This window comes from Balaenoptera musculus, chromosome 6 (assembly GCF_009873245.2).
Source record: "Balaenoptera musculus isolate JJ_BM4_2016_0621 chromosome 6, mBalMus1.pri.v3, whole genome shotgun sequence".
Lineage (NCBI taxonomy): Eukaryota > Metazoa > Chordata > Mammalia > Artiodactyla > Balaenopteridae > Balaenoptera > Balaenoptera musculus.
This window is the reverse complement of record NC_045790.1, coordinates 111085771-111110922: the sequence shown is the minus strand read 5'-3', so window position 1 is coordinate 111110922 and position 25152 is coordinate 111085771. Positions and strand designations below refer to the sequence as shown.

The window sequence follows — 25152 nt, the reverse complement described above, 5'->3', positions numbered from 1 at the left end:
GCTTTGATGACATCACACATTTCCGGCCGAGGGAGGTGGAGGGACCATCTAAAGTCGCGAGCCCGTCTGGCCGCCGCCTCCCATTGGCCGGCTCTGAGAGAGTAGGGGGCGTGGCCCGGGGTCCGTGCGCCTTCGCCCGGGCGCGTCCGGGTGCAGCCACCGCGTTTTCAGGTGGAACGCGCTTGCTTCCTGTTGGTTTCTCATACTGGGAAGTGCGAGGGCGCGTCCTCCACGTTCGTTTCCTTGAGACTTCGCAGTAGTCTTTGGATGTAGGTGGTTATTAATAGTTCCGACTTCAGAGGAGTTGGGAACTTGACAAATATTTCCAAGGGGTAGCTTCTGAGAAAGGCTTTAGAGGAGTGTGGAGGAAAAGGGTTCTCGCCACGGAGACCCTTACGTGTCTGAAGGCTGAAAGGGGATATTAAAGGGCCCCAGCGATCAGCTTTGTTTACTCGTTGGAGTAACGAGCCTGGAAACTGCGCAAAACACCGCGCAAAGACATCCTAGTCACCTAGGGGTTATCATTGCCATTTAATTGATGAGGCAACTGGAAGCACAGAGAAGTTAAGAAAATTCCCCAATGCCCCGCAGTCAGAAAGTGGTGAAGGCTGGATTAGAATTCAGCCTTGCTGATTGCTGGCTATTACACAGTCCTACGTAGAGATTTTTGTAGTGGAATTATATTATAAATGCTCTAGGACAGAGATTCTTAACTTGGAGCCCATGGGTCAGCTCCAGGAGGGGGGGCTGTATTCTGCCACTTACTGTTTGGTTTTCAGCAAACTGCTTATCTGCTCCAAGCCTGCTTCTCATTTATCAAACTAGGATTATATAATAGAACCTTACTCATGGGGTTGCTGTGAGGAGTAAAGGCACACAGGACACATTCAGTCGTGTCACTATATCAGCTAGCTCTTCTGAATTTGCTGACCCCGGAACCACCCCCAAAATACACCAGTCAAGGCGTTGATAAGTTTGTCTGTTTTATTTCCAGTCCAGTACCACACACACTCAACACACACACGCACACGCATACCGCATCCACTTGAACTTGCCCGACACACTCCTTCCTTTTGAATGGCAGGGACAGAGCCATACTCGGCAGTTCCCAAGCTGCTGGTTACATTAGTTAGATTTGGTCTTTCAGAAAGAAGACAGTTGAACTTCTAGAAGCTGAGCCCTTAGCCAGAGAAGTAAGAGTCCTAGAGCTAATAGCCACAACCTGAAATACGTGCAGACCACCGCCCCCCCCCTTTCCAGGGATCACTCTTGAGACCCTCTCCCTCTGGAAGTTGAATTCCAAATGATGAAGGAGCTGGTAGAGTTTCCCAGGACACTCCCCATCCAATGAGAGAACTCTTTCCTGCCCTTTCTAGAAGCTGGGGACACACCCACTTGCTCTCCTCCCTTAAGAAGTTTTCCTGCAGTCTTGTAAAGTGTGTATCCCGCTGAAATAAGCCTGGTTGGTTCTGTCCTCCTGTCTGAGTGAGGTACAGATACACTGACTATGATGGGTAGTCAAGGAAGGCATTACCTTGCTCAAAGGTCTCAGCCTGTCCCAGAAAGGAGAGGCAGTGGGAAGGGGTGGAGACAGGCAGTTGCTCACCTAAGGATCTCAGGGGGAAAAAAAAAGGCAGGGGAGGGAGTGGGGGTGAGATTTTACATTTACAGGGTGGAATATTTTGCTGGGGTTTAAACTTCAACTAGGCTTATGCATCTGAAGTACCTTCTTAGGCTGAAGATCAGCCTGTCATGGCCAAATAGTCTTGTTCCTGAACTGGTCGAGACCAGTGGATTAACCCAACCTGGCCGTTTCCCCATCCCTTACCTGCTCCACTCCCTCCAGCTGCTGTAAAGTCAGCTCCTTGGGCCCTTGATTACGGGTGAGAGGAGCCACAGGGAGCTCCCACGGGCTCCAGCGCCCCCCATAGCTCTCCGCTTCAGGTTTGCGAAGGCTTCTCCAAGACCCTTGCCCAGTGCTGGGCCCAGTTAGGCCCCCAGGATTGCCAGGCAGTCACCTCATATCCTCCCCTTTCCTAACATTCATCGCCTGGGTCTGACTTCCCCACTAGACTCTAAATTCCATGAGTCTGTCCATTTCACTACTGGGTTCTTAGCTCTTGGCCCATAACAGGTGGTTAATAAACATGTTCAATGGATGAGTGCATCTAAGTCCTGAGCGGGCAGGGGAAGGGACTCCAGAATACAGGTAGGGTCAAGGCTGGGGTCCCTGCTGATGCTACCTCGGAGGCACTGGGAAGGGTGAATCCTGGCCCAGGGCCTTGCCCAAGGGTTGACCTAAGAGACTGCCCCTCTCCGCCCCTTCCCTTGTTTTCATCACTGATTGAGGCAGCCCAGAGCAGAGATGAGGCATGGGCAGGGCATCTGAACACCTGGGCCCCAGTCCAGATCTTCCATCTCCAGATTAACCCCTGACTTTGGGCAAGGCACTTAATCCCTGTGGGTCACCACAGTTTTCTCACCTGTGAACTGAGAGGCCTGGCCCAGCTAACCTACAGGGTGGATCAGGGCTCTAAAACCCTAGTCCATAATAAAAAACACAGGTGATCCCAATCTAATCCCCAAGCTCAAGGTTTTGAGTGATTTGGAAACAGAATGATGAATTAGAGAGACATGGGACATGGCACATGTCAGGACAACGTGGGGGGATTTAAAGCTTATAATAGGTTGTAAATAAATACCTGTTGAATGACGGAGTGAGTGAATGAATGAATGAATGAATGAATGGTGTAAGGAAGGTGTGAAGGCAAATGGGGAAGCAGAGTCAGGTTTCAAGCAGATTGGGATCAGAAAGGCAACCTATTTCTCAGCTCCTGGCTTAACAGTGGTGCTGCCTCTCTTTGCCATGAACGTTTAAGTCCTCATCCTCCTATCCTGTTGCCCTCAACATCCTCCCTAAAAGGTGGGACTAGACTGAGCTGAATCCCCTCCCCCAAGGCCCCTGGATCCCCTCTGCCTCTGAAGCCCAGCAAGGGTCAGGGGGAGCTGCACCCTTCCTCTGAGCTGCCTGTAAAGGTGTGGCCAGGGGGCAAGGCTAGAGGATTCCTCTGGAACCTTCTTGAAGGGCTCAAATTCCCAAGTCCCTCTCCTTCTCTCCTTCTGTCACCTCACTAAGGATAAGACGAAGTGTGGACTGAGAGGCGACCAGCTGAGGAGGTGGGACATTGCGTGGCCACATCCTGGCCCACCCAAGAGCACTGGAACCACAGAGCTGTCCGAGGATACCCTAATGAGGCCCTGCAGCCTTATCCCGACTCCAGGGTCTTCTGAAAGGGGCTGAGGGCCTCACCAGGGCCAGGCCAGGGTACCAGGACTTAGCTCAAGTGACCTGGAAGGACGAACAGTACCACCTTCAAGTGCGGGAATCACAGGCTTCTGGTCTCCCTGTCCTGGCCCTGCCCCCTCTGGTTTTTGGTTTAATGTCAGCCCTTCTGCACAGGGAGGGGAGATGCAGGGAAAAAGAGAAGGAGGAGATCTGGACTCCCCAACCCAGAGCCCCTTTAAGGCAGATAACTTGTGCTATACAAAGAGATCACTGACTCTGCTGATGACAAAACAAACGCACAACGACCAAACAGAACAAATAAGACACATCGCAATGAGTCAAGAAGGGCAGTGAGATCAGGAGGGAGGAATAGGAGTGGGGAGGGTGGGGAAGGTCCAGGCGGGGGTCCTCAGGGCAGGCTGGCAATGTCTCTCTCTGGAGGGGGGCCAACTGGCTTGGGGCTGCTCTCGTTGGCTTTTCCTTCAAACATCATGACTCTGGTTCAGGAACGGAGAAAAAAAAGAAAACACAAAACAGGATTAGGACTCCTTTCCTTGTCCAGGGAAAGATCATCCCAGCGCTCACGTCTGCAGGGTCCTCCACAGAATGCCCTTGCATCCACTCTCCAGCGAGACTTTCCCAGAAGCCCATGCGGCAACTCCACGGAGGGGGCTGCTAGTCCCATTGTACAGAGGAGAAAACGGAGACACAAAGGGGCAATGAGACTCATCAGAGTCACACAGGCAGCCCGAGGCAGGACGACACTCACTCGAGACCTCAGACTTCTAGGTCATGCGCCTTCCCCTGAGCACACTGCCTGGAGGAAGCAGAGCTCGGCTGGGCCATGGCTCTGCTCAAAACCCCTTCAGATCTTCAAAAACCTCCCACTACTCTGACAGTAAAATCTGGGCAGCAGAAGAGGATGGGGGTTCAAAGTATAGCCTCTGGAGGGAAACTGCCTGGATTTGAATCCCAGCCCTACTCCTTCCCAGCTGGTGAGTCCTGCAAGACACTCAACCCCACCGATGCTCAATGTTTCCAACTGAAAGTGAGGATGCCAAAAGCGCTTGCATGCTGGAGCTGTTGCAAGTGACAGTGCCCTTCTCCCTCTGTACTCCCTCCCTGGGTGGGCTCCTTCAGTCCCCGGCTTTAAATCCCATCCAAAGTGTGATAGTCGGGCTTCCCTGGTGGTGCAGGGGTTAAGAACCTGCCTGCTAATGCAGGGGACACGGGTTCGAGCCCTGGTCCGGGAAGATCCCACATGCCGCGGAGCAGCTAAGCCCGTGCGCCACAACGACTGAGGCTGCACTCTAGAGCCCGCGAGCCACAACTACTGAGCCCACGTGCCACAACTACTGAAGCCCACACGCCTAGAACCTGTGCTCTGAAACAAGAGAAGCCACCGCAATGAGAAGCCCGCGTACCGCAACGAAGAGTAGCCCCCGCTCACCGCAGCTAGAGAAAGCCCACGTGCGGCAACGAAGACCCAACGCAGCCAATAAATAAATTAATTTAAAAATAAAATTAAAAAACAACAACAACCAAGTGTGATAGTCCACAACGGCTTACCTCTGAGCTCCAGATCTGCACAGCCAGCTCCCTCCTCAACCTCTCCCCTTGCGTGTCTAGGGGCTCTTCCGATTCAATACATCAAAACTGAGCTCAATTCCCACCTTCCCCCCCTGCTCTTTTCTCAAAGCAAACAGCACCATCACTCAGTTAACTCAGACCCCAGACCTTACAACCATCAGACTCCTTGTTTTCCTTTAAACCTGGAAACAACCCTTCTAGCTCTACCTCCAAAATCACTCCCAACTCTGACAGCCCCGCCTCCACTACAGCCTCTCCAGGCGGAGAGACACATTTCTGACTTGCACAAGTGCACGAGCCTCCTACCGGCCTGCCTGCTGCCACTCTTGTCCCCACTGCAGTCGGAGGGGGCCTTTTAAAAGTCAGCTCCTAGCTTAGAGTACTCCAATGGCATCCCTCCGCCGTAGTTCAAAATGCTAAATCAACCGTGGCCTACAAAGCCCCACATCACCTGGCCCCTGCCCATCTCTGCAGACTCATTCTTCACTCACTGCACTCCAGGCACACTGGCCTCTGTGCTATTCCTTGAGCATAAAAGCACAGTTCTGCCACAGGGCCTCTGCACTTGCCGCTTCCTCTGCCTGGAATGCTTTCCCCTAGATATTCACATGGCTCATTTCTTCACATCTCCCTTGCGCAGAAGGTCAAATGTCACCTTCTCAATGAGATCCTCTCTGCCCACTATCCCGCCCCTCTCTATTCCTCTTGCCCACTTTATTTTTCTTTGTATTGCACTATTGCAATCTGGTGTTTTGGTCTTTTGTTTGTTTTTGTCTGTCTCTTTCCATTAGAATGTAAGCAATTCATGTGTCCCCAGCACCGAGCGTAATTCCTGGCACATAGGTGGTGCTTAATAAATATTTGCTGAATGAATGAATGATAAATCTAAGGAGTCAATATGCAGACTAGATGTATCAAATTGGAAGTGCCCAATACATAGTAAATGTCCACTGAATCTTAGGTGTGGTTTTTTTGTTTTTTTTTTTGGGAAAGGCTAGCTGGCTCTTTGTGACTTGTTGTCCATAGGTTTGATTTCTTAACCTTGAGGAGCTTAAAGGCTTAGGTGTTTTGTTTTGTTTTGTTTTTTTAATTTATTAATTAATTTATTTATTTACGGCTGTGTTGGGTCTTCGTTTCTGTGCGAGGGCTTTCTCTAGTTGTGGCAAGTGGAGGCCACTCTTCATCGCGGTGCGCGGGCCTCTCACCATCGTGGCCTCTCTTGTCACGGAGCACAGGCTCCAGGCGCGCAGGCTCAGTAGTTGTGGCTCACGGGCCCAGTTGCTCCGTGGCATGTGGGATCTTCCCAGACCAGGGCTCGAACCCGTGTCCCCTGCATTAGCAGGCAGATTCTCAACCACTGCGCCACCAGGGAAGCCCTTAGGTGTGGTTTTTAATAGCATCACCACTCTTATTGCTACCACCTGGCCTCTCGGGTGCAGCATGATCTGACCTGGACGGTTTTCCCACCACACCTCCTGCCCATACCTCCCTACCATAAACACTCCGACCAGACCAGCCTGAACCGTGGGCTTACCAGCAGGTCACCCCGCTTCCCCCTTTGTAAAATGAGACAGGTATATTTTACATTGGTACATTTGAAGAAGTTAATCTTACAGATACACACCACTATATATAAAATAGACAAACAACAAGGATTTACTGTGTAGCACAGGGAACTACATTCAGTATCTTGTAATAAGCTATAATGGAAAAGAATCTGAAAAAAACGTGCATATGTATAACTGAATCACTTTGCTGTACACCTGAAACTAACACAATATCGTAAATCAACTATACTTCCATTTTTGTAAGAAAAAGTTAATCTTATCTCATAAAAGCCAAGTGAGTGTCCTTTACAGCTTGAACACATACCATGGGACTCTCCAAGGAATTTCTCTGCTGCTCTGCAGTGGGGAAGTACCCGCAAAGTGTGATTTTGGCCACCATACACTAGGTGTTTGCCATCAGCCAGGTACTGGGCTAGACTCTTCATATGTATTATCTCATGAACCCTCAGGACAACACTTCATGCAAGATATTTATGACCATCTCTGTCTTATAGGTGAAGGAAAGTAATTTGCCCAAGGTCGTTTCAGTAGCAAGAAACAGCATCAAAGTTTGAACGATACCTCCCTTTAGAGCCGGCTTTTGACTCTGTTATGCTCACAACAACCCCATGGGGTGGTGGAGTCACCCTACAAACAAGGAAGCTGAGGCTCAGAAGGTTTCAGCAGTGCATTTATCATCGTCGTCACCATCACAGTCGGCCACTTGCCGAGCACTGATTCTACCAGAGGTTCTGCTACAGGCTCATTTTGCCTGCAAGGTACATATTAACGTGACCATTTGACAAATAAGAAAATCACGTTCATCGAAATGAAGCATCTTGCCCAGCAGATCACATAGTGAATTACCTCCTGGCTAGGGACTGGCTGAGGTGCCCGAGCCAGGAGCCACTCCACACACTATGACTCTGTCTCCAGAGGTCCCAGGAGAGGTGGGAGGTACTCACAGCTTGAGGACCGCCGACCGTTTCCCCAGCATCATGTTCACAAAGTCTCGGTAGGAGATGGTGTCGCTGACCCCGCCCGTCACCTCCGAGATCATCTTCTTCATCTCCAGGTGGGTCTTGGGGACCCCAAGCTTCTCCATCATCCTCTTTAAAGACATCAGGTCTGCCGGAGGAAAAGCAGAGCCGTTAAGTGGAGACAGGGGGCCGGGCTGAGTGGGGAAGCTCCCCTCTGGCACCCCCGTGCCCAGAACAAGCCCGGCAGGAGAGCCCATCCCTGGAGACTGCAGTCAACAGCTTTTCTCCTCCAGGGAGAATGAGCCCATCACATCTTCCCTGCTCTCTGCGGAGGCAGTATGGACTAGTGGTTAGGGACCTGGGCTTCTAAAGTCAGACAGACTTGGGTTGGAACCCAGCTCTGCTATTCTTGGCTGTGGGACCTGGGGCAAACTTCTTAACCTCTCTGAGCCCCTACTCCCATCAGTGGTAAAATGGGTTGATGGGATCATCTGGAGTGAGGATGCACCAGAAGCACCTGGCACACAGCAGGTGCCCAGGAACAAAGGCTCTCTTCTTCATTCTGTTGTTCTCTCTGCTGCTGCCTGAGGTTCAGGTGACCGTGAGCCTGCTGTTCCAGCTACCCGGGAAGTCACGGCCCAGTGAGGTGGGGTCAGGGAGTCGGCCTGACCCAGGCATCAGGAGTTACTTTCCAGGACGCGGTGGCAGCTTCTCCCCACCTGCCACTCCCACCCTTCGGTCCTGGGCTCCACCTCGCTGGAAGGGAGAGGATGCCAAGAATATCCCGCAGAGCAGGAAAGCCAACAAAAGAACAAAATTCAAGAAAAACAAGGGAGGCACCAAAGTCACTACACTCTGAGGAGTTGCTGCCTCTGACCTCCTGGCTCCCAAGATCTGAGGCAATTTCCTTCAGATTGTTCCGTGAACAATGGGTCAGGTCAGCAAAGGACAGCGGGAGTGCGGGTGGGGCAGGGGGCCAATTTTAGGGTCAGGGGAGTAGTGGGCCAGCTCACCGGAGAGGCAGGGCCGGCACGACTGGTGCCAGACCCTTAGGTGCCAGGATGTCCAGGACATTTCAAAGAAAGCTGGGCAATGTTCTACAGGAAGAAGTGAAAGGTCTCCTACACGCTGCTGGCCAGACTCTAAATTGGCAAGACCTTTCTGGAAGGCAATTTGGCAAGATGCTTCAAAAGCCTTTGACCCAGAAGGTCTAATTCCTGAGATTTACTCTAAAGAATTAATCAGCAATGTGGACAATGATTGATGTACAAAGACGTTCTTCACAGGATTATCAATAAGAGTTAAAACCAGACATCACTGAAATGGGTGATACTAAGGCATTGGCTGAATAAATTATAGTCTGTCCCCAAATGGAATATCATGCAGCCATTAATTATATTTTTTTAAAAGAAGAATTATATGTCAAAATACTAACAATATATTGTAAAAAATTTTTAAAGGAGGTTCTAAAATGGTATCGAACAGTGTTTGTGATTAGAACAAAGAATGGAAGGATATAAACCAAAATCTTTATCACAGTTATTTCTGGGAGGTGGGATTGTGGTGATGTATTTTTGTCTTTGTGCTTTGCTGTGATTTCCAAAACGTTTTATGATGACGATGTATTCATTTGATAACCCCCTCCCCTTTTTTTTTTTTTAAGAAAAAAAGAGATAAAAATATTCAAAAAGGAGAAAAATGTGAGAAGACAGAGGAGGCAGAGAAATGCTGGAGGGAGAACCCACTCGGAAACCACAGGCTGGTATCTGGGCCCTGGCTGGCACTTAATGACCACATGCCCCAAGCAAGTCCTTTCACCTTTCTGAGCCTCGGTTTCCTCATCTGTACAATGGGAACAATTAAACTGGCCTTGACTGTGTCATAACACTACTGGTGAAGGTCAAGGTATGGTCATGAACATAAGTGCCATGGAAAAGGTGTTTGTCACCCCTAGCGCCTGGACGGCAGGACACAATAAAGGTCTGCTGGAAGAGAGGACCAATGTCCATGGAAGCCCCTTGTCAACTGCAGGATAGTGTTCAAATGGAAGGACAGGCTTGGGGACAAAGGAAATGCCAGCCCCCTGGGCCAGGGCGGCAACAGCCTGAGCATCTCCAGCCCTGGGCTGGGTGGCACCTCTATCCTGAGTCCCGGGAGCACCTGGGGTGGGAGGCTGGGGTGTGGGCAGGGAGCTGGGGTCAGGGGGAGGGAAGCAGTGGGGAGAGAAGTTTGGGGGGCAGGGGATCCAGGGTGAAAGGCAGACAAGTTCAAGGCCAGCTTGGCTCGCCTGGCCCATCGGGGAAGCTTCAGTCGGTGCTTGTCACCCTCAAAATAGAGCCCCAGGCCGCTCAGCCATGCAGGTGAGTCAGTGGGGTTCTCTGGACGCTCACACCCCCTACCCACGGAGCACTCTCCCCCACCCCACCCCCCGGCTCACCCAAGGCCTCACTCACCAATCTCGCCCTCATTGTTCAGGTCAAACTCCATGTACTTCTCTGGAAATCACAGAGCAAAAACTGGCATTAACTGGGAAGCAGGGTTGCCCCCTGCAGGGTCCCAGTGACTCCCTTGAGGGCAGTTGGCTGGGTCCCCAGGGTGCCCACACCATCCTCCTCACCCCACGTCGGGGTCTTGACACAAGTCCCGTCATTCCTCTGGGGAAAACCATTGTCTCTGGGAAAAGGGCTTGCCCACCTGCATCACTTGCTCACAGGCACCATGGAGAAAGGTGCCCGGGGGCCACTCTGACCCTGTACCAAGAAGGGCAGCAGCTTCCTCCCAGGTCCCCAGTGTGGGCTGGCTGCATCCGAATCGGCTGTAAAGTGACTGGAATAAATTCCTGGCCCTGGAGATGCAGATTCGCAGGATTTGGGAAGCAGACTTGGGAGGCAGAAATTGGTGTGTTTTCAGAGTATCTCAGGTGATTCAGATGGGCAGCTGGGTGTGAGAACCCCCAGTTTAAGAAGTCTCTGTAGTTCTGAACTTTTGGTGGGGGGGTCATGGCTACCACTGAGAATCTGATGCTCTCTCCGGAGAAATGCCCGTGGACCTGCCCTTGACTACAAAGTGGCACATACAGTGCCCGGGGCACAGAGACCCTCCCCGCAAACCTCACCTACAGACTTTGAGTTAAACCTCCCTGATCAAGGGGTCAGAGCAACGAGCTTGGTGTCTCCTGACAAGGCAGTGGGTGCAAACAAGTCGTGTGGCCTTGGGTAGCCACAGGGTCTATTCCGCACCAGCAGCCAGCACGAGAAAGCCAAGGTGCTCCTCCCTGTGACCCTTGAGCCCAGGCTTGCCACCCCTCTGCCTGGTATGTTCCTCCCAGGCATTCTCAGGGCCCCTCCTCATGCCTTCAGGGCCCCGCAGCCTTTTTAACTGGGCACCGTCAGTCGCCCCCGCAAAGCACCTGCTACCATCTGACACACTTTCTACTTCCTTGCTCTCTCTTCACCACCCCTCCCCCACTAGGACACGGGCTCCTTTGGCCAGGGGCCGTCTTGTGTGTTCTCCGTTGTGTACCCAGGCCCCAAATGGCCTGGTGCCTAGTAAGGCTCATTTGGAGATCAAATGAGTGAATGATTTGAAACCTCCGTAGTCCCTTTGCTTCCAAGGTAACCTCCTGTGGTCCCAGGATGGACCCTTATCCTACAGCCCAATGAGGACGAGGAGAATGGTCGTTAGACCCCTGGGACCTCTGTCCCTCCTCTCAGAGTCACCTCTGAAGAGTGACCCTATTGGTGTCCAGAGAGAAGGGAAGGGACTGGCTGCTCCTCATTTGCACTGGGGGGGGGAGGGGCAGAGGGATGGGGGAGGGGAACCAGGCCGGGGTGGGCGTGTCTTTGTTCTAGTTCTTTTTTCTTTTCTTTTCTTTTCTTCTCTTCTCTTTTTCTTTCTTTCTTTCTTCTAGTTCTTTTCTTTCCTTCCGTCTTTCTTTCTTTCCCTCTCTCTCTCTTTCTTTCTTTCTCTTCCTTCCTGCCTCCCTCCCTCCCTCTCTTCCTCCCTTCCTTCCTTCCCATGTAAAAAGCACCATTGTGTAACGGTCACAAGCAGGGGCTTTGGAGTGAGACCAATATGGGTACAAGCCCCAACTCTGCCATAGGTGAGCTGTGTGACCCCAGGCAAATGACCCCACCTCTCTGAGCCTGAGTTTCTTCCTCTGTAAACTAAAGCTCGCACCATCTCCCTCCTGGCTGGATTGGGATGAGGCAGGAAGATCGCAACCCTGAACACAAGGTCAGCGCTCAACAGATGCTTAGCCATTGGTGTCCTGCCTAAGGATGGCTACGTGATACGCGGTCTGAGGAGAACCGGCAGGTTCCTTGCCCGGGAGCAGGGAGGACGTCCACGCTGCCAAGACTCTGGGGCGGCAGGGGGGACGCAGCCTGGAGGATGTGGGATGTGGTCCCCCAGCGCGCCCAGGGCTTCCGCAGCGCCAGTGCATCTCTCGGACAGGAAAGGTGGGTCTGTCCCACTCCTTATGTGCACAGCTCCTCTCCTTTCGAGCCGCTGGCTGAGAACCAAGCGCCAGGGCCCGGAACAGAAGGACCTTTATGCCGCCCCCTCCCCGCGCGGACTCCCGGGCCCTGTTTTCTTTTCATCCTGTGCTGCCGAGATTCAATGGGCAGAAACTCTGCCCCCTGCCCCACTGTGGTGACACAAACGTCCATTCTCCGCAGGGGCTCCCAAGATGCTCCACCGCGCAGGGGGAGAGACAAGGGCTGCTACAAAGAGCTGATTGTGTGCTGGGGCCCCGGGAGCGAGCAGGGCCTGGGCAGGGACGGGCAGGAGCCAACCTGAGCCCTGCTGGGCAGCAGAAGGGAGGGAAGGGCAGGGCAGGCCGGGGCCCGCAGGCGAGGGGCGAGGGGGCTGTGCCCCCGGGCTGGGCACCCCGTCTCACAGCCCCCCTCGGGAAGAGGGGTATTGTGGATGCAACACGGGTGCAGCCTGGCCCTGTGGGTGAGGATTTGTATAAGGGGTGGAGGGGCCCACCCAGCTCTCCTGGGGGGGTGGGCAGCCAGCCCCAGCTCACCTTTAAAGGCTGCAAGTTTTTCCGGCAGGTTCTCTTCATCACTGTACTTCTGGTCACAGAGGAACTCCTACAGAGGAGAGAGGACATCACTGAGCAAGGGGTCAGCAGGCAGAACTCACCAACACACAGGCCCACTGCCCGTTGCCTCCTCTCCCGCCAGGTGGCTGGGCTTGGCCGTGCAGGGCAGTGTTAGCCCTGGCCTCCTGTCAACCCCCAGAGGCAGATCGGTACAATCCACCCCGTGGGTAGGAAGTTGGCTCAGCAGCTGGGGGTGGGGCCCAGAGGTTCCGCTGTAGAAGACTAAACACCTTCAGTCAACCTCTGAATTACGGGTGCAGGGACCTGGGCTTCCCCCTAGGGCACCCCGGCTCCAAGATCCATGAAGCCATGAGCAACCAAAGACAAGTGACTTGGCTCTGGCATTAACTTCTTAGGTATGTGACCCTGAGCAAACTGATCCTTCTTTGAATCTCTATTGCTTTATCTGCCAAATGGGTATAACTATCATAGCTTCTTCTTGCATGAGAATCCAAGGAGAGTGTATATATGAATCTTAGCAGCTCAATAAACAGCAAATGCTATATTATTATTATTAGTCTCTCTCTAGTCAGAAACTAACTGTCCATTGCTTGAGAGGTCACTTACCCTCTCACCTGTGTCCTCACCTGTAAAACAGGGCCCACCTTCCCCTCAGATGCTTGGAGAGACTCAAATGAGTCTTTTCAGAACCAGATGGAGCTGGGAGGAGATGGGAAGGGACTAACAACAGCGCCCAGAATGAAGCACTTACCCACATGGTCGCTCCGGATCTCCCAGTGGGTCCAAGAGGTAGCAACCATTATTACTCCCATTTTACAGATGAGGAAACTGAGGCTCACAGAGCCAGAACTTCAAGTCAGCTCTGTCTGACTTTAGAGCCTGCATCTATCTTTAACCCTGACAATTAAAGATGGGCAGTGAGCAGGTATTCATCCGGCTTTAAAACAAAAAACTGGGGCTTCCCTGGTGGCGCAGTGGTTGAGAATCTGCCTGCCAATGCAGGGGACACGGGTTCGAGCCCTGGTCTGGGAAGATCCCACATGCCGCGGAGCAACTGGGCCCGTGAGCCACAGCTACTGAGCCTGCGCGTCTGGAGCCTGTGCTCCGCAACAAGAGAGGCCGCGACAGTGAGAGGCCCGCGCACCGTGATGAAGAGTGGCCCCCACTTGCCACAACTGGAGAAAGCCCTCGCACAGAAATGAAGACCCAACACAGCTTAAATAAATAAATTTATAAAAAACAAAAAAAACAAAAAACAAAAAACTGACAATTAGCCCTTGCTAGGCTGGGCGCAGTGGCCAGGTATCTTACTTGCCTTGTTGCTAATCTTTAAGCGTCCCTAGAACCTGCATTCAGATGAGGAAACAGAGGGTGTATTCCCATCCTGGCACCAGAGTCCACAAATCCCCTCTACTTCCCTGGACCTTGCTTTCCTCATTGAGTCAACTGGACATGGCTGTGACTCCTTCATTCCTTCAACAGTTTTTGAGGGACCACAGTATACACTGCTCTGTCCTAGGCATCCAGGGAGCGGGTGAGACCAAGGTGAATAAGACAAGGTCCTTATCCTAAAGGATAACTTTAGGATAAATTTAAATTTTATCCTAAAATTACAGGAAGTCTCTGTTTAAAATTATGTTAGGGACTTCCCTGGCAGTCCAGTGGTTAAGGCTGCACACTTCCTCTGCAGGGGACATGGGTTCGTTCCCTGGTCAGGGAACTAAGATCCTGCATGCCACGTGGCACGGCCAAAAAAAAATAAATAAATAAAATAAAATAAAATAAAACAAAACAAAATGATGTTAAATGTTATCTAGGTCTAACTAACACACAGTTTGAAGGCCCTTTCTGCCCCTCCCTAATCCAATTTATTTTCCTTCCCAGAGGTAATCATTATGCTGAACTTGGGGTATCTACCATTCTCTTGAATGTTTTTCCTATTATGACTAGGCCAACTACTATTGTAAAAAGACATCTTATAAGTTAATTTTGAGGGGTTTAAAAAAATTCTAATTCTAAATTTTGGAACATTCCATACAAATATGTACTTGTAGTTCAATAAATGATCTCTTAAATGAAAAAAAAACTTATCTGGGTCAATCACTCAATATGTTTCTAAATTCCTGCCGTCATTTCCCACTAAATGATGACCAAGTCTGTACTTACATATCTCCTAGGACAGGGAACTCACTACCTCTCCAGTCACTGTAAATGGAATGTAGAATGGGAGAATGACAAGAACCTAAGTGAGGATAAAGCCCTCTGGGTTTGGATCCTCAGCCTCCCCCTTACTAGCTGTCAAATGGGCTCACGGGTACCCACCTCCTCAGGCACCTACCCCTCAATCGAGACAACCCGCTGCGGGCAGTTAGCACGTGGCTCGAGCGTCCGTGCTCAGTAAACAATAGGTACAATTCCGTGTGGGGTAGAATCTGATCCCTTCCAGGGTTCAAGTTCCTCCACACTAACTCAGCACCCTTTGACTGAGTAGAAGGAACCCCTCGCCAATGTGGCTTCCCTCGCTGGGTCAGGGGCCTCTGATAGCCCCCTTGCTTTTGGCAGGCACTATGTTATCCCATTCAATCCTCACAGCCACTGTTACTTGATTTTACAGGTGAGAACAGGAGGACCAGAGAGCTAATAACATGTCCAGGGTCCCCAGGCCCTGGGGAAGCTCAGGGTTGGTTTGGAACCTGTGTCCATCAGACTCCAGGGCCCATGCCTCCAGCAGTTGAGCAAGTGGAGGGCAGCTCCAGGGCCCATGGGGTCCAGCTGGCTTGGCCACAGCCTCACTCAGAGCCTCATTACCGTGTGCCATGCACAGCCCTGCCTGCACTTAGCTCCACGGAGCTGGAACCTTCCCCTGCAGCCTGGGAGGCTGCCCTCCTGTCGGCTGGCTCTGTCTGTCCTTCCCTTCCTCTCAGCTTCCTCTCACAGGTCTTCTCCACTGAGGCCCCCACCCCCATTCTCTGACCAAAAGTAGGACAATTAACTCTTGTCTGTGACCCTGAGCAACCCAGGCACCTCCTGGGGTCACAGATCCCATATCCGTCCAACGGAGGTACAAATTGGCCAATGGTTCCCAGACTCTGGGGTAAAGCAGAAAGAAACATTTCCAAAAAAAGGTGGGGGAAGGTGCTAATATTGGGCTTCCAAGATTTTATTTTGCCAAGTAAAGACTTTAAATAATGACCATGGACTGTTGCCACGAGTTCAGGAAAGGATATTTCGTAAAAGTAGGAACTTCACAATCTCTGAATTTTTAAGTGGAACCCATTTAGCCTACGTTCAACTCACCACATTGTCCCTATGTTCTCTTCACTTCACCACATTAGGAACTGGAAAGCCTTCCTGGGGAGGCACAAGAACACAGGTAAGGCTCAACATCTGGGAACCTCTGGGGAAAGACCTGGGGGGGGGGTCCTCCAAATTCTCAGGCTCTGGTTGACCAGAAATCCCGCACCAGCCTGGACCCTGTCTGTAATATACACTGATCACCTCTAGGGATCCAGACAGATTGGGTTCGAGGGGTAGGACATGGTCCTGGGTCTTGGAGACAAATCAGACACAGACAAAGACAGACAAGAGCTCAGCCTAAACCGCAGGGTGCTTAATAGCCACACCCCTCCTTGGACCTGACCCCGGGACCATGCTCTCGGCAGCCCCAGGGCTTCCAGGATTATTGTCTTTTCGCTGATGAAGCCGGTTTTCTCCTTAGCACAATCACCATCTAACATGGTATTTCATTTTTGTCCCCAACTCCCCACCCCTCTCCACCAGGGTGGGTGCCTCAGCCACCCTGACCTCCCTTCTACGCCTCTCCCATGCCAGGCGTGCTCCCACCGTGGGACCTTTGCTCCAGCTGCGTCCCCTGCCTGGAGCGCACATATCTGCATGTCACCTCCTTCAAGTCTTTACTCAACTGTCACCATCTCAATGAGGCCAGCCCCATCCACTCTGCCCACTGGAGTCCCCTCCTCCACTTCCAATCCACCTTAAGATAACACCTTTTATTCCATGATGAGTCATCTCCTAACACAATTTACAGTGTAATTGCTTATTAAGGGTGTTGTCCATTATCTGTCTCCCCCTGCTGGGTTCTACATAGTAGGTGCTCAATAAATATTTGCAGGAAGGGTCAATGAATTGAGACTCAGAAAGGATGAACAGCTTGCTCATCAAGACAGCACAGCTCACAGGTGGCTAAGCTGGGATTAAGCTCCACGGCAGAGGCTGCTTGGGTTCCCTCCCTGCAGAGAGCTGGGGAGTAGAAGTGACCCAAGAAAGTGGGTGTTGGAAGGATGCTGAGAGGAGGCAGGTCCTTGGTCACAGGACACATCCAGGAGGATGTGTTTACTGTCTCTGCCCCACGGATGCCTAGCACCCGGCAGTGCCCAGCGTAGAGTAGGTGCTCAATAAACATTACTGAATGAATGGAGAAGACTGCCGTTCAGCCCAGAATGACTTTCTCCACTCTCAGCCCTGCAATGGAAAGGCAGCTTTGCAAATGCATGCGTATGTGTATGACAGAGGCTGGAGAGGCCTCAGAGATTGGAATCACATATTTCCTTAGAGCCAACAGTGACAAATGCTTGAGCCACAGAGTGACCGGGGGTGGGAGAAGCAGCTGACCCGTTCACGTGTGGGTCGGCAGCCCTCGCTGACCCAGGGCTTGGGGCAGCTGTGTGGACCAGGGGGCCGGGGAGGCAGGAAGGCGGGTGGCAGGAACAGGAGTTCCACTGGCTGGGCCGCCGGCTCCCACCCCACCTCCGAGCTTTGGATTCCTGGTTCCTGCTCATGCACAGCCCACAGCTTCCTCCCTCCAGGGGTCCTCCCCCCATATCCTAGCTCAGCCTCGGGGCACAGCCATGCCCACTGGGCGGGTACCTTGTACCCACCCCACTCCAGCCTCCAGCCCCGCCCCACCCTGCCCTAACTCTGGGCCCCCAGGCAGAGGAGATGGAGCTAGAAGTCACTCCAGATGTTTGGAAGAAAAACAAAAACAGAAACAAAAGGAGGGCAAACTGGAGCCAGAATGCCTAGGTCCAAGCATACTTAGTGCTGTGTGAAAATGACTTCATTTACCTGTGCCTCAGTATCCTCATCTGTAGGAAAGATAAAAATATTAACCACACAGGTTTGTCCTGAGAATTACAGTATGTAAGTAAACATATCTCAAGTGCTTAACACAGTGCCTGGCACTTAGTAAATGTTAAATAAATGTTAGCCATTTATTATTATTATCGGCTAACATCTATATACATTCAGTCCACTTACAACCCACAGCTCATCATCCAGACCATCATCGACTATTAAATAGATTAGGAAGGAAACCCCTCCCCTAACTTAGGCTGGTTATGGTCGCTCTTTCTCCTTTTTGGGTATTCCCATTTGACAGATGGGACAACTGAGGCCCAGAGAGGTTGCTCAACTTACTCAAGATCACAACGTTTTCACAATTCAAGGCCTATCTTCCTTCACCATCCCAGCTCCCTCCCTGCCCCAAACATGGCCTGGCCACAGGTTTCTGGGCAAAGAAAGTCAATACTGGGAGTTTCCTTTCCTCTTGGGCAGCTACAGAAAGATGTTATTCCAGAGGCCAGGGAACCACTTTATAGCCCTCTAGGGGCATGGGGGTGTGCGCAGATGGTTTATTCTAGCCCCATCCCCTCTCTCACTCCAACCCACTGTCCCAAAAGACAAGTTTTTCAGGCTGTAGAAACTGCTGTCAGGGCCTCCAGGTATGAGGGATGCAGGGGTCCCCTGGGCTCTGAGAGTGGCAAGTCTAGAGGCCTCGGTGGCCTGGTCGGTCCCTGGCAAAGAACCAGGAAATGCAAGCAGGGAGGAGCCTGGGGTTGAAAACAGGAAGCTCTGAACCAGGCAGTCACTTCTCAAGCCAGTGTCCACAGGCCAGGCCCAGGGAGGCGGCAGAGCTGTTCCAACATCCACCCAGACACAGAACCCAGAAGGGACTCAGAGCATCCAGCTTGTTCTCTTTGTTCAACAGCTGGGGAAACTGAGGCCCAGAGGGCAAGGTCTTGATTAAACCATCCTTCCTCTAGGCAAGTACAGGGCGTGCAAGGCAGAGGGACGGGGCATGGAGGTTGACTTGGGTTGCCGGGGTTCAAATCCCAGCTCCAGCACTTACTAGCTCTGTGGCCCTGGGCAACCTGTGTTACCACTCTGGGCCTTAGTTTCCTCATCTGCAAAATGGAATCATAAAGATAGAACCTCCACACTGGGTTGGTGTAAAGATTAAATGAGCGAACTGCAAAGAAAGAGCCTGGCTCCTAGTATACTTACTAACGGTTAGCAATTATCATCGTGCGTTTGGATCGCCCAAACTCAAGCCACACCAAGAGACAAATGTGAGCAGGGGAAGGGCAGAGAAGAGACCCACCCACAACTTTCTTTGTCCCCTACTGTGCCACGAAGTCCTCCTGGTGAGTCTTGACCCTCTGGTCATTCCTCCTCAAGGGCAAACTTTGCTTTGTCCTTGGATACCTGGCTGAACTGGCCGTGACTGGCCATCCACGGAGGACAGAGTGCACCCATCTCAGCCCTGAGGGACGGTGCCTGCCGCTGCGCGGGCTCCCTGCTGCCTCTCTTGGCCATCTGCAACCTCCGATGCACATCAGAGACTCCCCCCACCCCCTGAGAGCCCCGTCCAAGTGCTCATGACCAGGAGGGGCTATTTCCCCAACCAGCAGAGGTTGGCAGCCCCTGCTGTGTCCTGGCCTCCAGACCTTTGCCACCTGCCCAACGCCCACCCTGACTTAACTCTCTTTCTGGGCTGGTACCTCTAGCACCTGCTCCTGGATGCTTGCTCCTGGCCCTCCAGGCTTGCCTTTACGAATTAGCCGCAGCAGAATTTTAGGGCTGGCAGATAGCACCATCTTGGAGGCCATCCAAGGGGCTGGTGGCTGAAGCCTTGGGAGAAAACCCCAAGGACAAGCGGCACGATGCCCGGCCGTGCGGCCTGGCTTCTGATGCAGCCCACAGGCTCTTAAAGGGCCAGTGCCAGGCCATAGATGCCCGGCCTGGTGCCTGGCGTGTAGCAGGAGCGTGTAACGTGCACCCACAAGGACAGCAGGCTCACATTCCGCACGGCAGCTCTGGGGCCTCATCCGGACTCTGCGTCCTCGCCAATAGATGGGGCAGCTGGAGAAAAACACCCCCACTGACTACACAAATGAAGCAGACCCTGCAGAAATTCCATCTCCAGCTTCCTGCGACACGGCCACACCGAGGTCGAGACTGGTTGGACCTGCGGGGACACTGAATCCTCAGAGGCTCACGTGGCTCCTTATCACCATCTCCTTTATAATATATTAAGGAAGAACAAGAGAGACGGGTGCCCGGCGATGCCAGCTGGGCACATTCACCTGGGCAGGGTGGCACTGCCAGTACACAGGAAAAGAGACACACCTGTGCAGTGCCTGGGTCAGGTCTCAGAGGTCCCCCGCTGCTGGGGGAGGGGCTGGGGACAAGCCTCACCCCAGGCAGAGATACCCAGCCTGCCGTACCCAGTTCTTTCCAGCACAGGTGCCACGTGGGTTCTGAAATAACCATCAGGCACTGAAATGCTACAGGGAATGCTGAGTGCCCTTCATTCGACCCAGGATGGCTGAGAGGGCAGGACAGTAGCCAGAGATCCTTATCCACATAAGCAAGAGAGGCCTGTGTCACAGCGAGGCCACAGCCACCTGGTGGACAGGGGCCAGGGCGGGCCAGGCGCAGCATCTGGAGACAGAATCCCGGCTGTGTCACTTCCTGGCTGGGTGACTTTGGGCGGGTGACTTCACCTGGCTGAGCCTCTGTTTCCTCATCTGTAAAATGGGAGGCTTAGTAATCCTTGTCTCATGGGGATGTTTACAGACTCTTGCTGGGCGTCTATCTAATCAAGTGTTCCATTGAGAGGAGTCAGTGAGATGACTTATGTCAAGTGCCAGGCCCGGAGCAAAGGCACCACTCATGCTATTTTGTTAAAGATCCTGGCCTCTGGCCGGTGCAAGCCACAGCTCTCACCATCCTCCAGGCTCCTCCTCCTCCATCCCAAGGCTAAGGGCACTCTGAGGGGTACCCACCCGGCCCCACAGCTTCCCTCTGTCCCTGTAGGAAGCTGGAGGGAATTTGTCCCGTTGCCATGTAAGGCCGGCTCTGGCTGGCCCAGGGTCACCTGCCATGCCATCAGGGCGCAGGGAATGTCAGCTATGTGGGGGAGTAGGAGGCGCGCGCTGGTCCGGCCCGCTCCAGTGGTGCAGAGCGCGCGCAGGCACATGCGCAAGCGTGCGCGCGCACACACACACAGCACGGAGGTGGGGTGGGCACACACAGAGGAGCCCCAATCAAGCTCAGAAATGGAGAGAAGAGGCTGGGTTCAAGTGTGGCTGTTTAAACCCAGGCAATCTACTCAGGCCCTCTGACTCTCGTCTCCTGCAAAATGGGAACAGACACTCGTAGGGCTGGAGTGAGCATCCGACGAGATAATGTCTGAAGCATGCCTGGCACACTGCCTGGCACACGCCAAGTGCTCAGAAAATGAGAGCAAAATCTAGAGCGAAACCCCAAAAAAGTGCATTTTCATACAGTTCCACCAGGACCTTTAGGTCCACCCAAGTCCCCTTCTATTTTGACTCCTGAATCCCTTATAAGAACAATAGCCAAGACTGAGCTACCCAGCTGCCCTCTGGAAGCTGGCCCATCCCAGTGGGGAGAAAGGCCCCAGAGGAACTGTTGGCCCAGAGAAGCCTCCAGAGCTCATAGCCAGGCTGGGCTCTGCCCCAGGCAGCAGCCACAGTGGTGCCCAAGCACATACAGTGAGTCATGAAGCCCCATCCATCACGCTTTGTGGCTTCCACGGGACCACTGGGGCAGCTGTTCAGCCCAGCCCCCCAGAAGGCCCCCTCCAGTGGGGCAGTGAAGCTGCACCCCAAAGGCAGGCAATCTGGACTGCCAATGTGGTTCCCTCCAGAATCCATCCACCCAAGGGAACTTCCACCATGGCCATGGCCGTGGGTGAAACCGACTCAGACCCTCAAACACAGCAACTCCCTGAAGAGTCTGCAAGGAGCTTCAGTCTGTTCATCTCCTCTGATCGTTGTAGGGACTTAGAGCAGAGCAGGGGTCTCTGCTCCCATTTCAGGCAGGGGAAGATAAGGTTCTGCCAGACAAAGGGGTCCGGTCCAGGCTGAGCAGCCAGTCTACCTCAGACCTTGCCCCTGGGTTTCCACTCCCGCACCTTTAAGTCCCAAACAAACCAATGATAGCGATCAAGACAGCAGCCAGCTCTCCTGTGTAGTTTACATAGATTATCTCAGCTGCAAAATCACAACAAACCTACTGCCATCATCTCAAGTGGCTTGCCAAGGTCCCAGAGCACCCCTCTCTGCCCATGACTCTAAACTATGGTGGGGCCACCCTGACCTGCTGTGGTGGGAAGCAGCTCAACCTTCTGGTTTGTTCCTGGAGCCTCCTTCCTCCGGGAGCCCAGAGCCTGGGTCCCAGCAACCTGACAGTAGCCCGGGCTCACACGGTGGATCTCAGAATAGCATCCAGTCAGGGAAAGGTCGCTAGACTGGAAGCTCTGCCACTGGCTTCGGTGTGGCCTTGGCCAGCTGCTTGCCCTCTCTGGGCGTTGGGGTCCCGAGGTGGTTGGACACAGCCCCCTCTTGTTCACCTTCCCCAATCTCAGTGCTGTCCAGACCAGCCCCTGAGAGCCACAGCCCCTCCCCTTCCTGAGCCAAGCCAGTACACCTCCCAAAACAGCCCTGTGGCCTCACCTCCACACCCCACCTAATCCCCCCATCCCCCCAAGGGCAGGGTTGGCATGGAAAGTCCCACACACTCTCAGCTCCTCTGGTCTGTCCAACTACAATCTCCTCTCCCCCATCTCCAGCTGTCTCTGGCTCGGGGTCCTCTGGCTGTGGGTGGATTCAACTGGCTTGGAACCCAGCCGGCTGAGTGGCCCAGGGGGCTGTATGAGGTCAGGGTTCCAGGCTCCTGTCCAGAGGGCAAAAGCAGCCAAGACCAAGGCTGAGCTGGCTGCAGAGTCAACCGCGGGGGAGGCCAGCAGCCTGGACCCCTGAGAGCCCCAGCCACACGTCCAGGCTCCCTCTCCGCTGTGCTCAAGATGGCACCAAGAGGCCAGATGAGGATGGCGATGAGGAGGCCAGAGTTTACCTGGAGGGACCCTGGGGTCCCCAGAACCCTCCATGGGATTCCTGCGGCCAGTGGAATGAAACCAGGTAGGCTGCCTAGCTCTAGGCAGTCCAAGGAAATCAAGGAGGGAATAAAGACGGCAAGCCCCTGGCGGGAGTTATGCTACAACCGTGCTGCAGCCCGTGGACCCACCTCCACATGGATGCCACCAGGACCCTGCTGACCCTCACCAGCTTTCCACTTTGGGACTCTGAGCTGGGTGCCCAGGAGCCCGGGGGAGCCTGCAGGGGAAACGTCCAGCCTTGTTTCAGTGGGCATGATTCTGCAACCAGTGAGAAGGAAACCTGGAGACATCCTCCTCAAGAAGTAATCCTAGTTCCATCCATGGAGGTCTTCTCTTGTGCCAGATGCTGGACCAGTCACATTACATGCCTTCCCTCATGGAGCCCTTACGGTGACCCCGGCTCTGTGATGAGAGGTCCTTGCTGGGGACCACAGAGCTGGTACCTAATGGAGACCTGATCTGAGCCCAGGTCTTGCTGTGCTGCCTTTGAGTTTCGGCCAATCCAGGCAGGCCCTAACAGTTTTCCTTATCTTCTAGAATTTAAATGGTGTTTAAGCAAAGGTCTAAAACGTCCCATTGTGTGCCTGGCAACAGCCGGAAGGATTTCTTTTTAGAAATCCACTAGGATCAGGATGAAAAGCACCAAGTCTCTAAGGCAACCTTTCCTAAAAGCCTGAGTGAGAAGGAGTTGTGTGTGTGTGTGTGTGTGTGTGTGTGTGTGTGTGTGTTGGGGCGGGGGATCGGGGTGGGGGGCGGGGGGAGGCAGGAGGCCAACCTTTTTTGGGTGGAGAGAGCACGGGCCTGTGAATCTGGAGCCCAGGGTTCTAACTGCAGCCTGACCCAGACTTGCTGTGCAATCTAGGTTCAGCCACCTTGCCTCTCTGAGCCTCTCTTCCTTCCCTCGCTGTAAAAGTGGGAATTACTCGAGACATCAGGGGTCCCTTCCAGCGCCAAGTCCCTGCAGCTGGTCCCAGGCCGGCTCCTGGGGAGCCCGGGGCCGGTGGGCCGGGCTGGCATCAGAGCTCCTGGGAGGGCCCTACCTCCCTAGTCTATGAGTAACAACTTGCAACCCGAGACCAGAGGGCGGTGGACGGGGTGGAGGGGGACCTACCTGGAGGCACAGGGAAGGGGCTGGAGGAAAGAAATCGGGGGAAGCCCGGGTGAAGGAGAGGAAGGGGGATTGATTTTGCGGCAGGCACAGCCGCGCAGACGGAGGTGGGACCCGCGGAGCGCTGGGAGCTTTAGGGCCGACTCGCCAGCTGCCCTCGGAGGCGGCGGGTCTGGAAAAGAGAAGGCGGCGGCGCGCGCTTACCCGGTTGATCTCGGCCAGCCTCCTCTCCTGCCGGGCTTTGAGCAAACCGAACGCTTTCCCTCCTGGAGGAGACAAAGAGGCGGCCGGGGAAGCGGGGGTCTCCCCCGGGCCGCGCGCCCTCGGCCCGCGCCCGCTTCCCGCGCGCGGCAGACCCCACCGACCGCCCCGTGCGCACAGGTGGCGGGCGGGGGACACCGGGTGTGGGCAGGGGCGCGGGACAGCGTGGGGACAGCGTGGGGACAGCGGCGCCTACCTTGGAACCTGTTGCTGAGCGCGACCGACATGGTGAGCACCGGGCTTCCGCCGGCTCGGGGCTTCGCGACCGCGGCGAGGACGAGGAGGAGGGGCGGGCGCCTGGTCCGAGCTCGCGCGGCGTGTGGCGGCGGGACCGCGGGGCGGAGGGATGGCGCGGGCGGCCGGACACTCCCCTCCCTCCCACCCCTCCCGGCCCGCCTCCCCTCTCCTCCCCTCCCCGCCGCCCGGCATCAAAGCGGCTATTATGCTGGACGCCGAGCCCGCCGCCGGCCCCTCTGCTGGAGGACGCGGAAAATGCACGGCGCGGGGGCCGCCCGTGAGCACCTCCCTCTCCGCTCCTGCAGGAACCTCGACCAGTCCCTTCCCGCTCCGGGCCGCGGTTTCCCCTTAAATAGACCGTGGACGACCTTAGTACGCGCTTCGTGGGATGGCTGTAAGGATCACATGCGGGTCCCAGCTGCCGGGAGCTGTAACGTGCCTTTGGCCTTTTGCGCAGCACGCACTTTTGGAAGGGAGGCCTAGGTTCCCAAACTTTACTCTGAACTCTTGAAAGATGAACAAACTTTTAGTTTGTTGAGAAATTGCATAATGACAAAGTGCCTCTAGGGTATCAGTGACACTTGAAATCAATTAGAACGAATTAGTGTTTCGTTAATAAAACCTTTTTCTTGAGCACTCACCGGGCACCAAGCACTTTGCCAGATCAACCCAGGATATATGTGTTACATCATTTAATTCTCAAACCTCTACGAAATAGGACTCGGCATTTCCATTTTACAGAAAAGTCAGAAAGGTGAAGCCTGGAGTACAGGTCCACCAGGATGATAAACCAAGCCTCTAACTCCTGGAATAGTGGGGCTCGGGAACTGGGGACTTGTCCAAATCA

The 25152-nt window shown here is 53.7% G+C and overlaps 1 protein-coding gene across 3 annotated transcripts; it reads right to left on the bottom strand.

The window, feature by feature from the left end:
* Positions 1 to 965: 965 nt before the first annotated feature.
* On the bottom strand, positions 966 to 24422 carry AIF1L (allograft inflammatory factor 1 like). Of its 3 annotated transcripts, XM_036856748.1 has the most exons (6): positions 24265 to 24422; positions 24012 to 24073; positions 12436 to 12502; positions 9857 to 9898; positions 7389 to 7551; positions 966 to 3783 (listed from the first exon to the last, which is right to left on the bottom strand). In XM_036856748.1, the coding sequence occupies exons 1-6, from the start codon at positions 24293 to 24295 to the stop codon at positions 3696 to 3698; spliced, it is 453 nt and encodes a 150-aa protein (XP_036712643.1). In that variant the 5' UTR covers positions 24296 to 24422; the 3' UTR covers positions 966 to 3695. The 3 variants fall into 3 exon arrangements, with proteins under 3 accessions (XP_036712643.1, XP_036712644.1, XP_036712645.1); XM_036856749.1 differs by lacking the exon at positions 24012 to 24073 and having other exon boundaries at positions 24265 to 24416; XM_036856750.1 differs by lacking the exons at positions 24012 to 24073; positions 24265 to 24422 and adding an exon at positions 15772 to 15803.
* Positions 24423 to 25152: the final 730 nt, after the last annotated feature.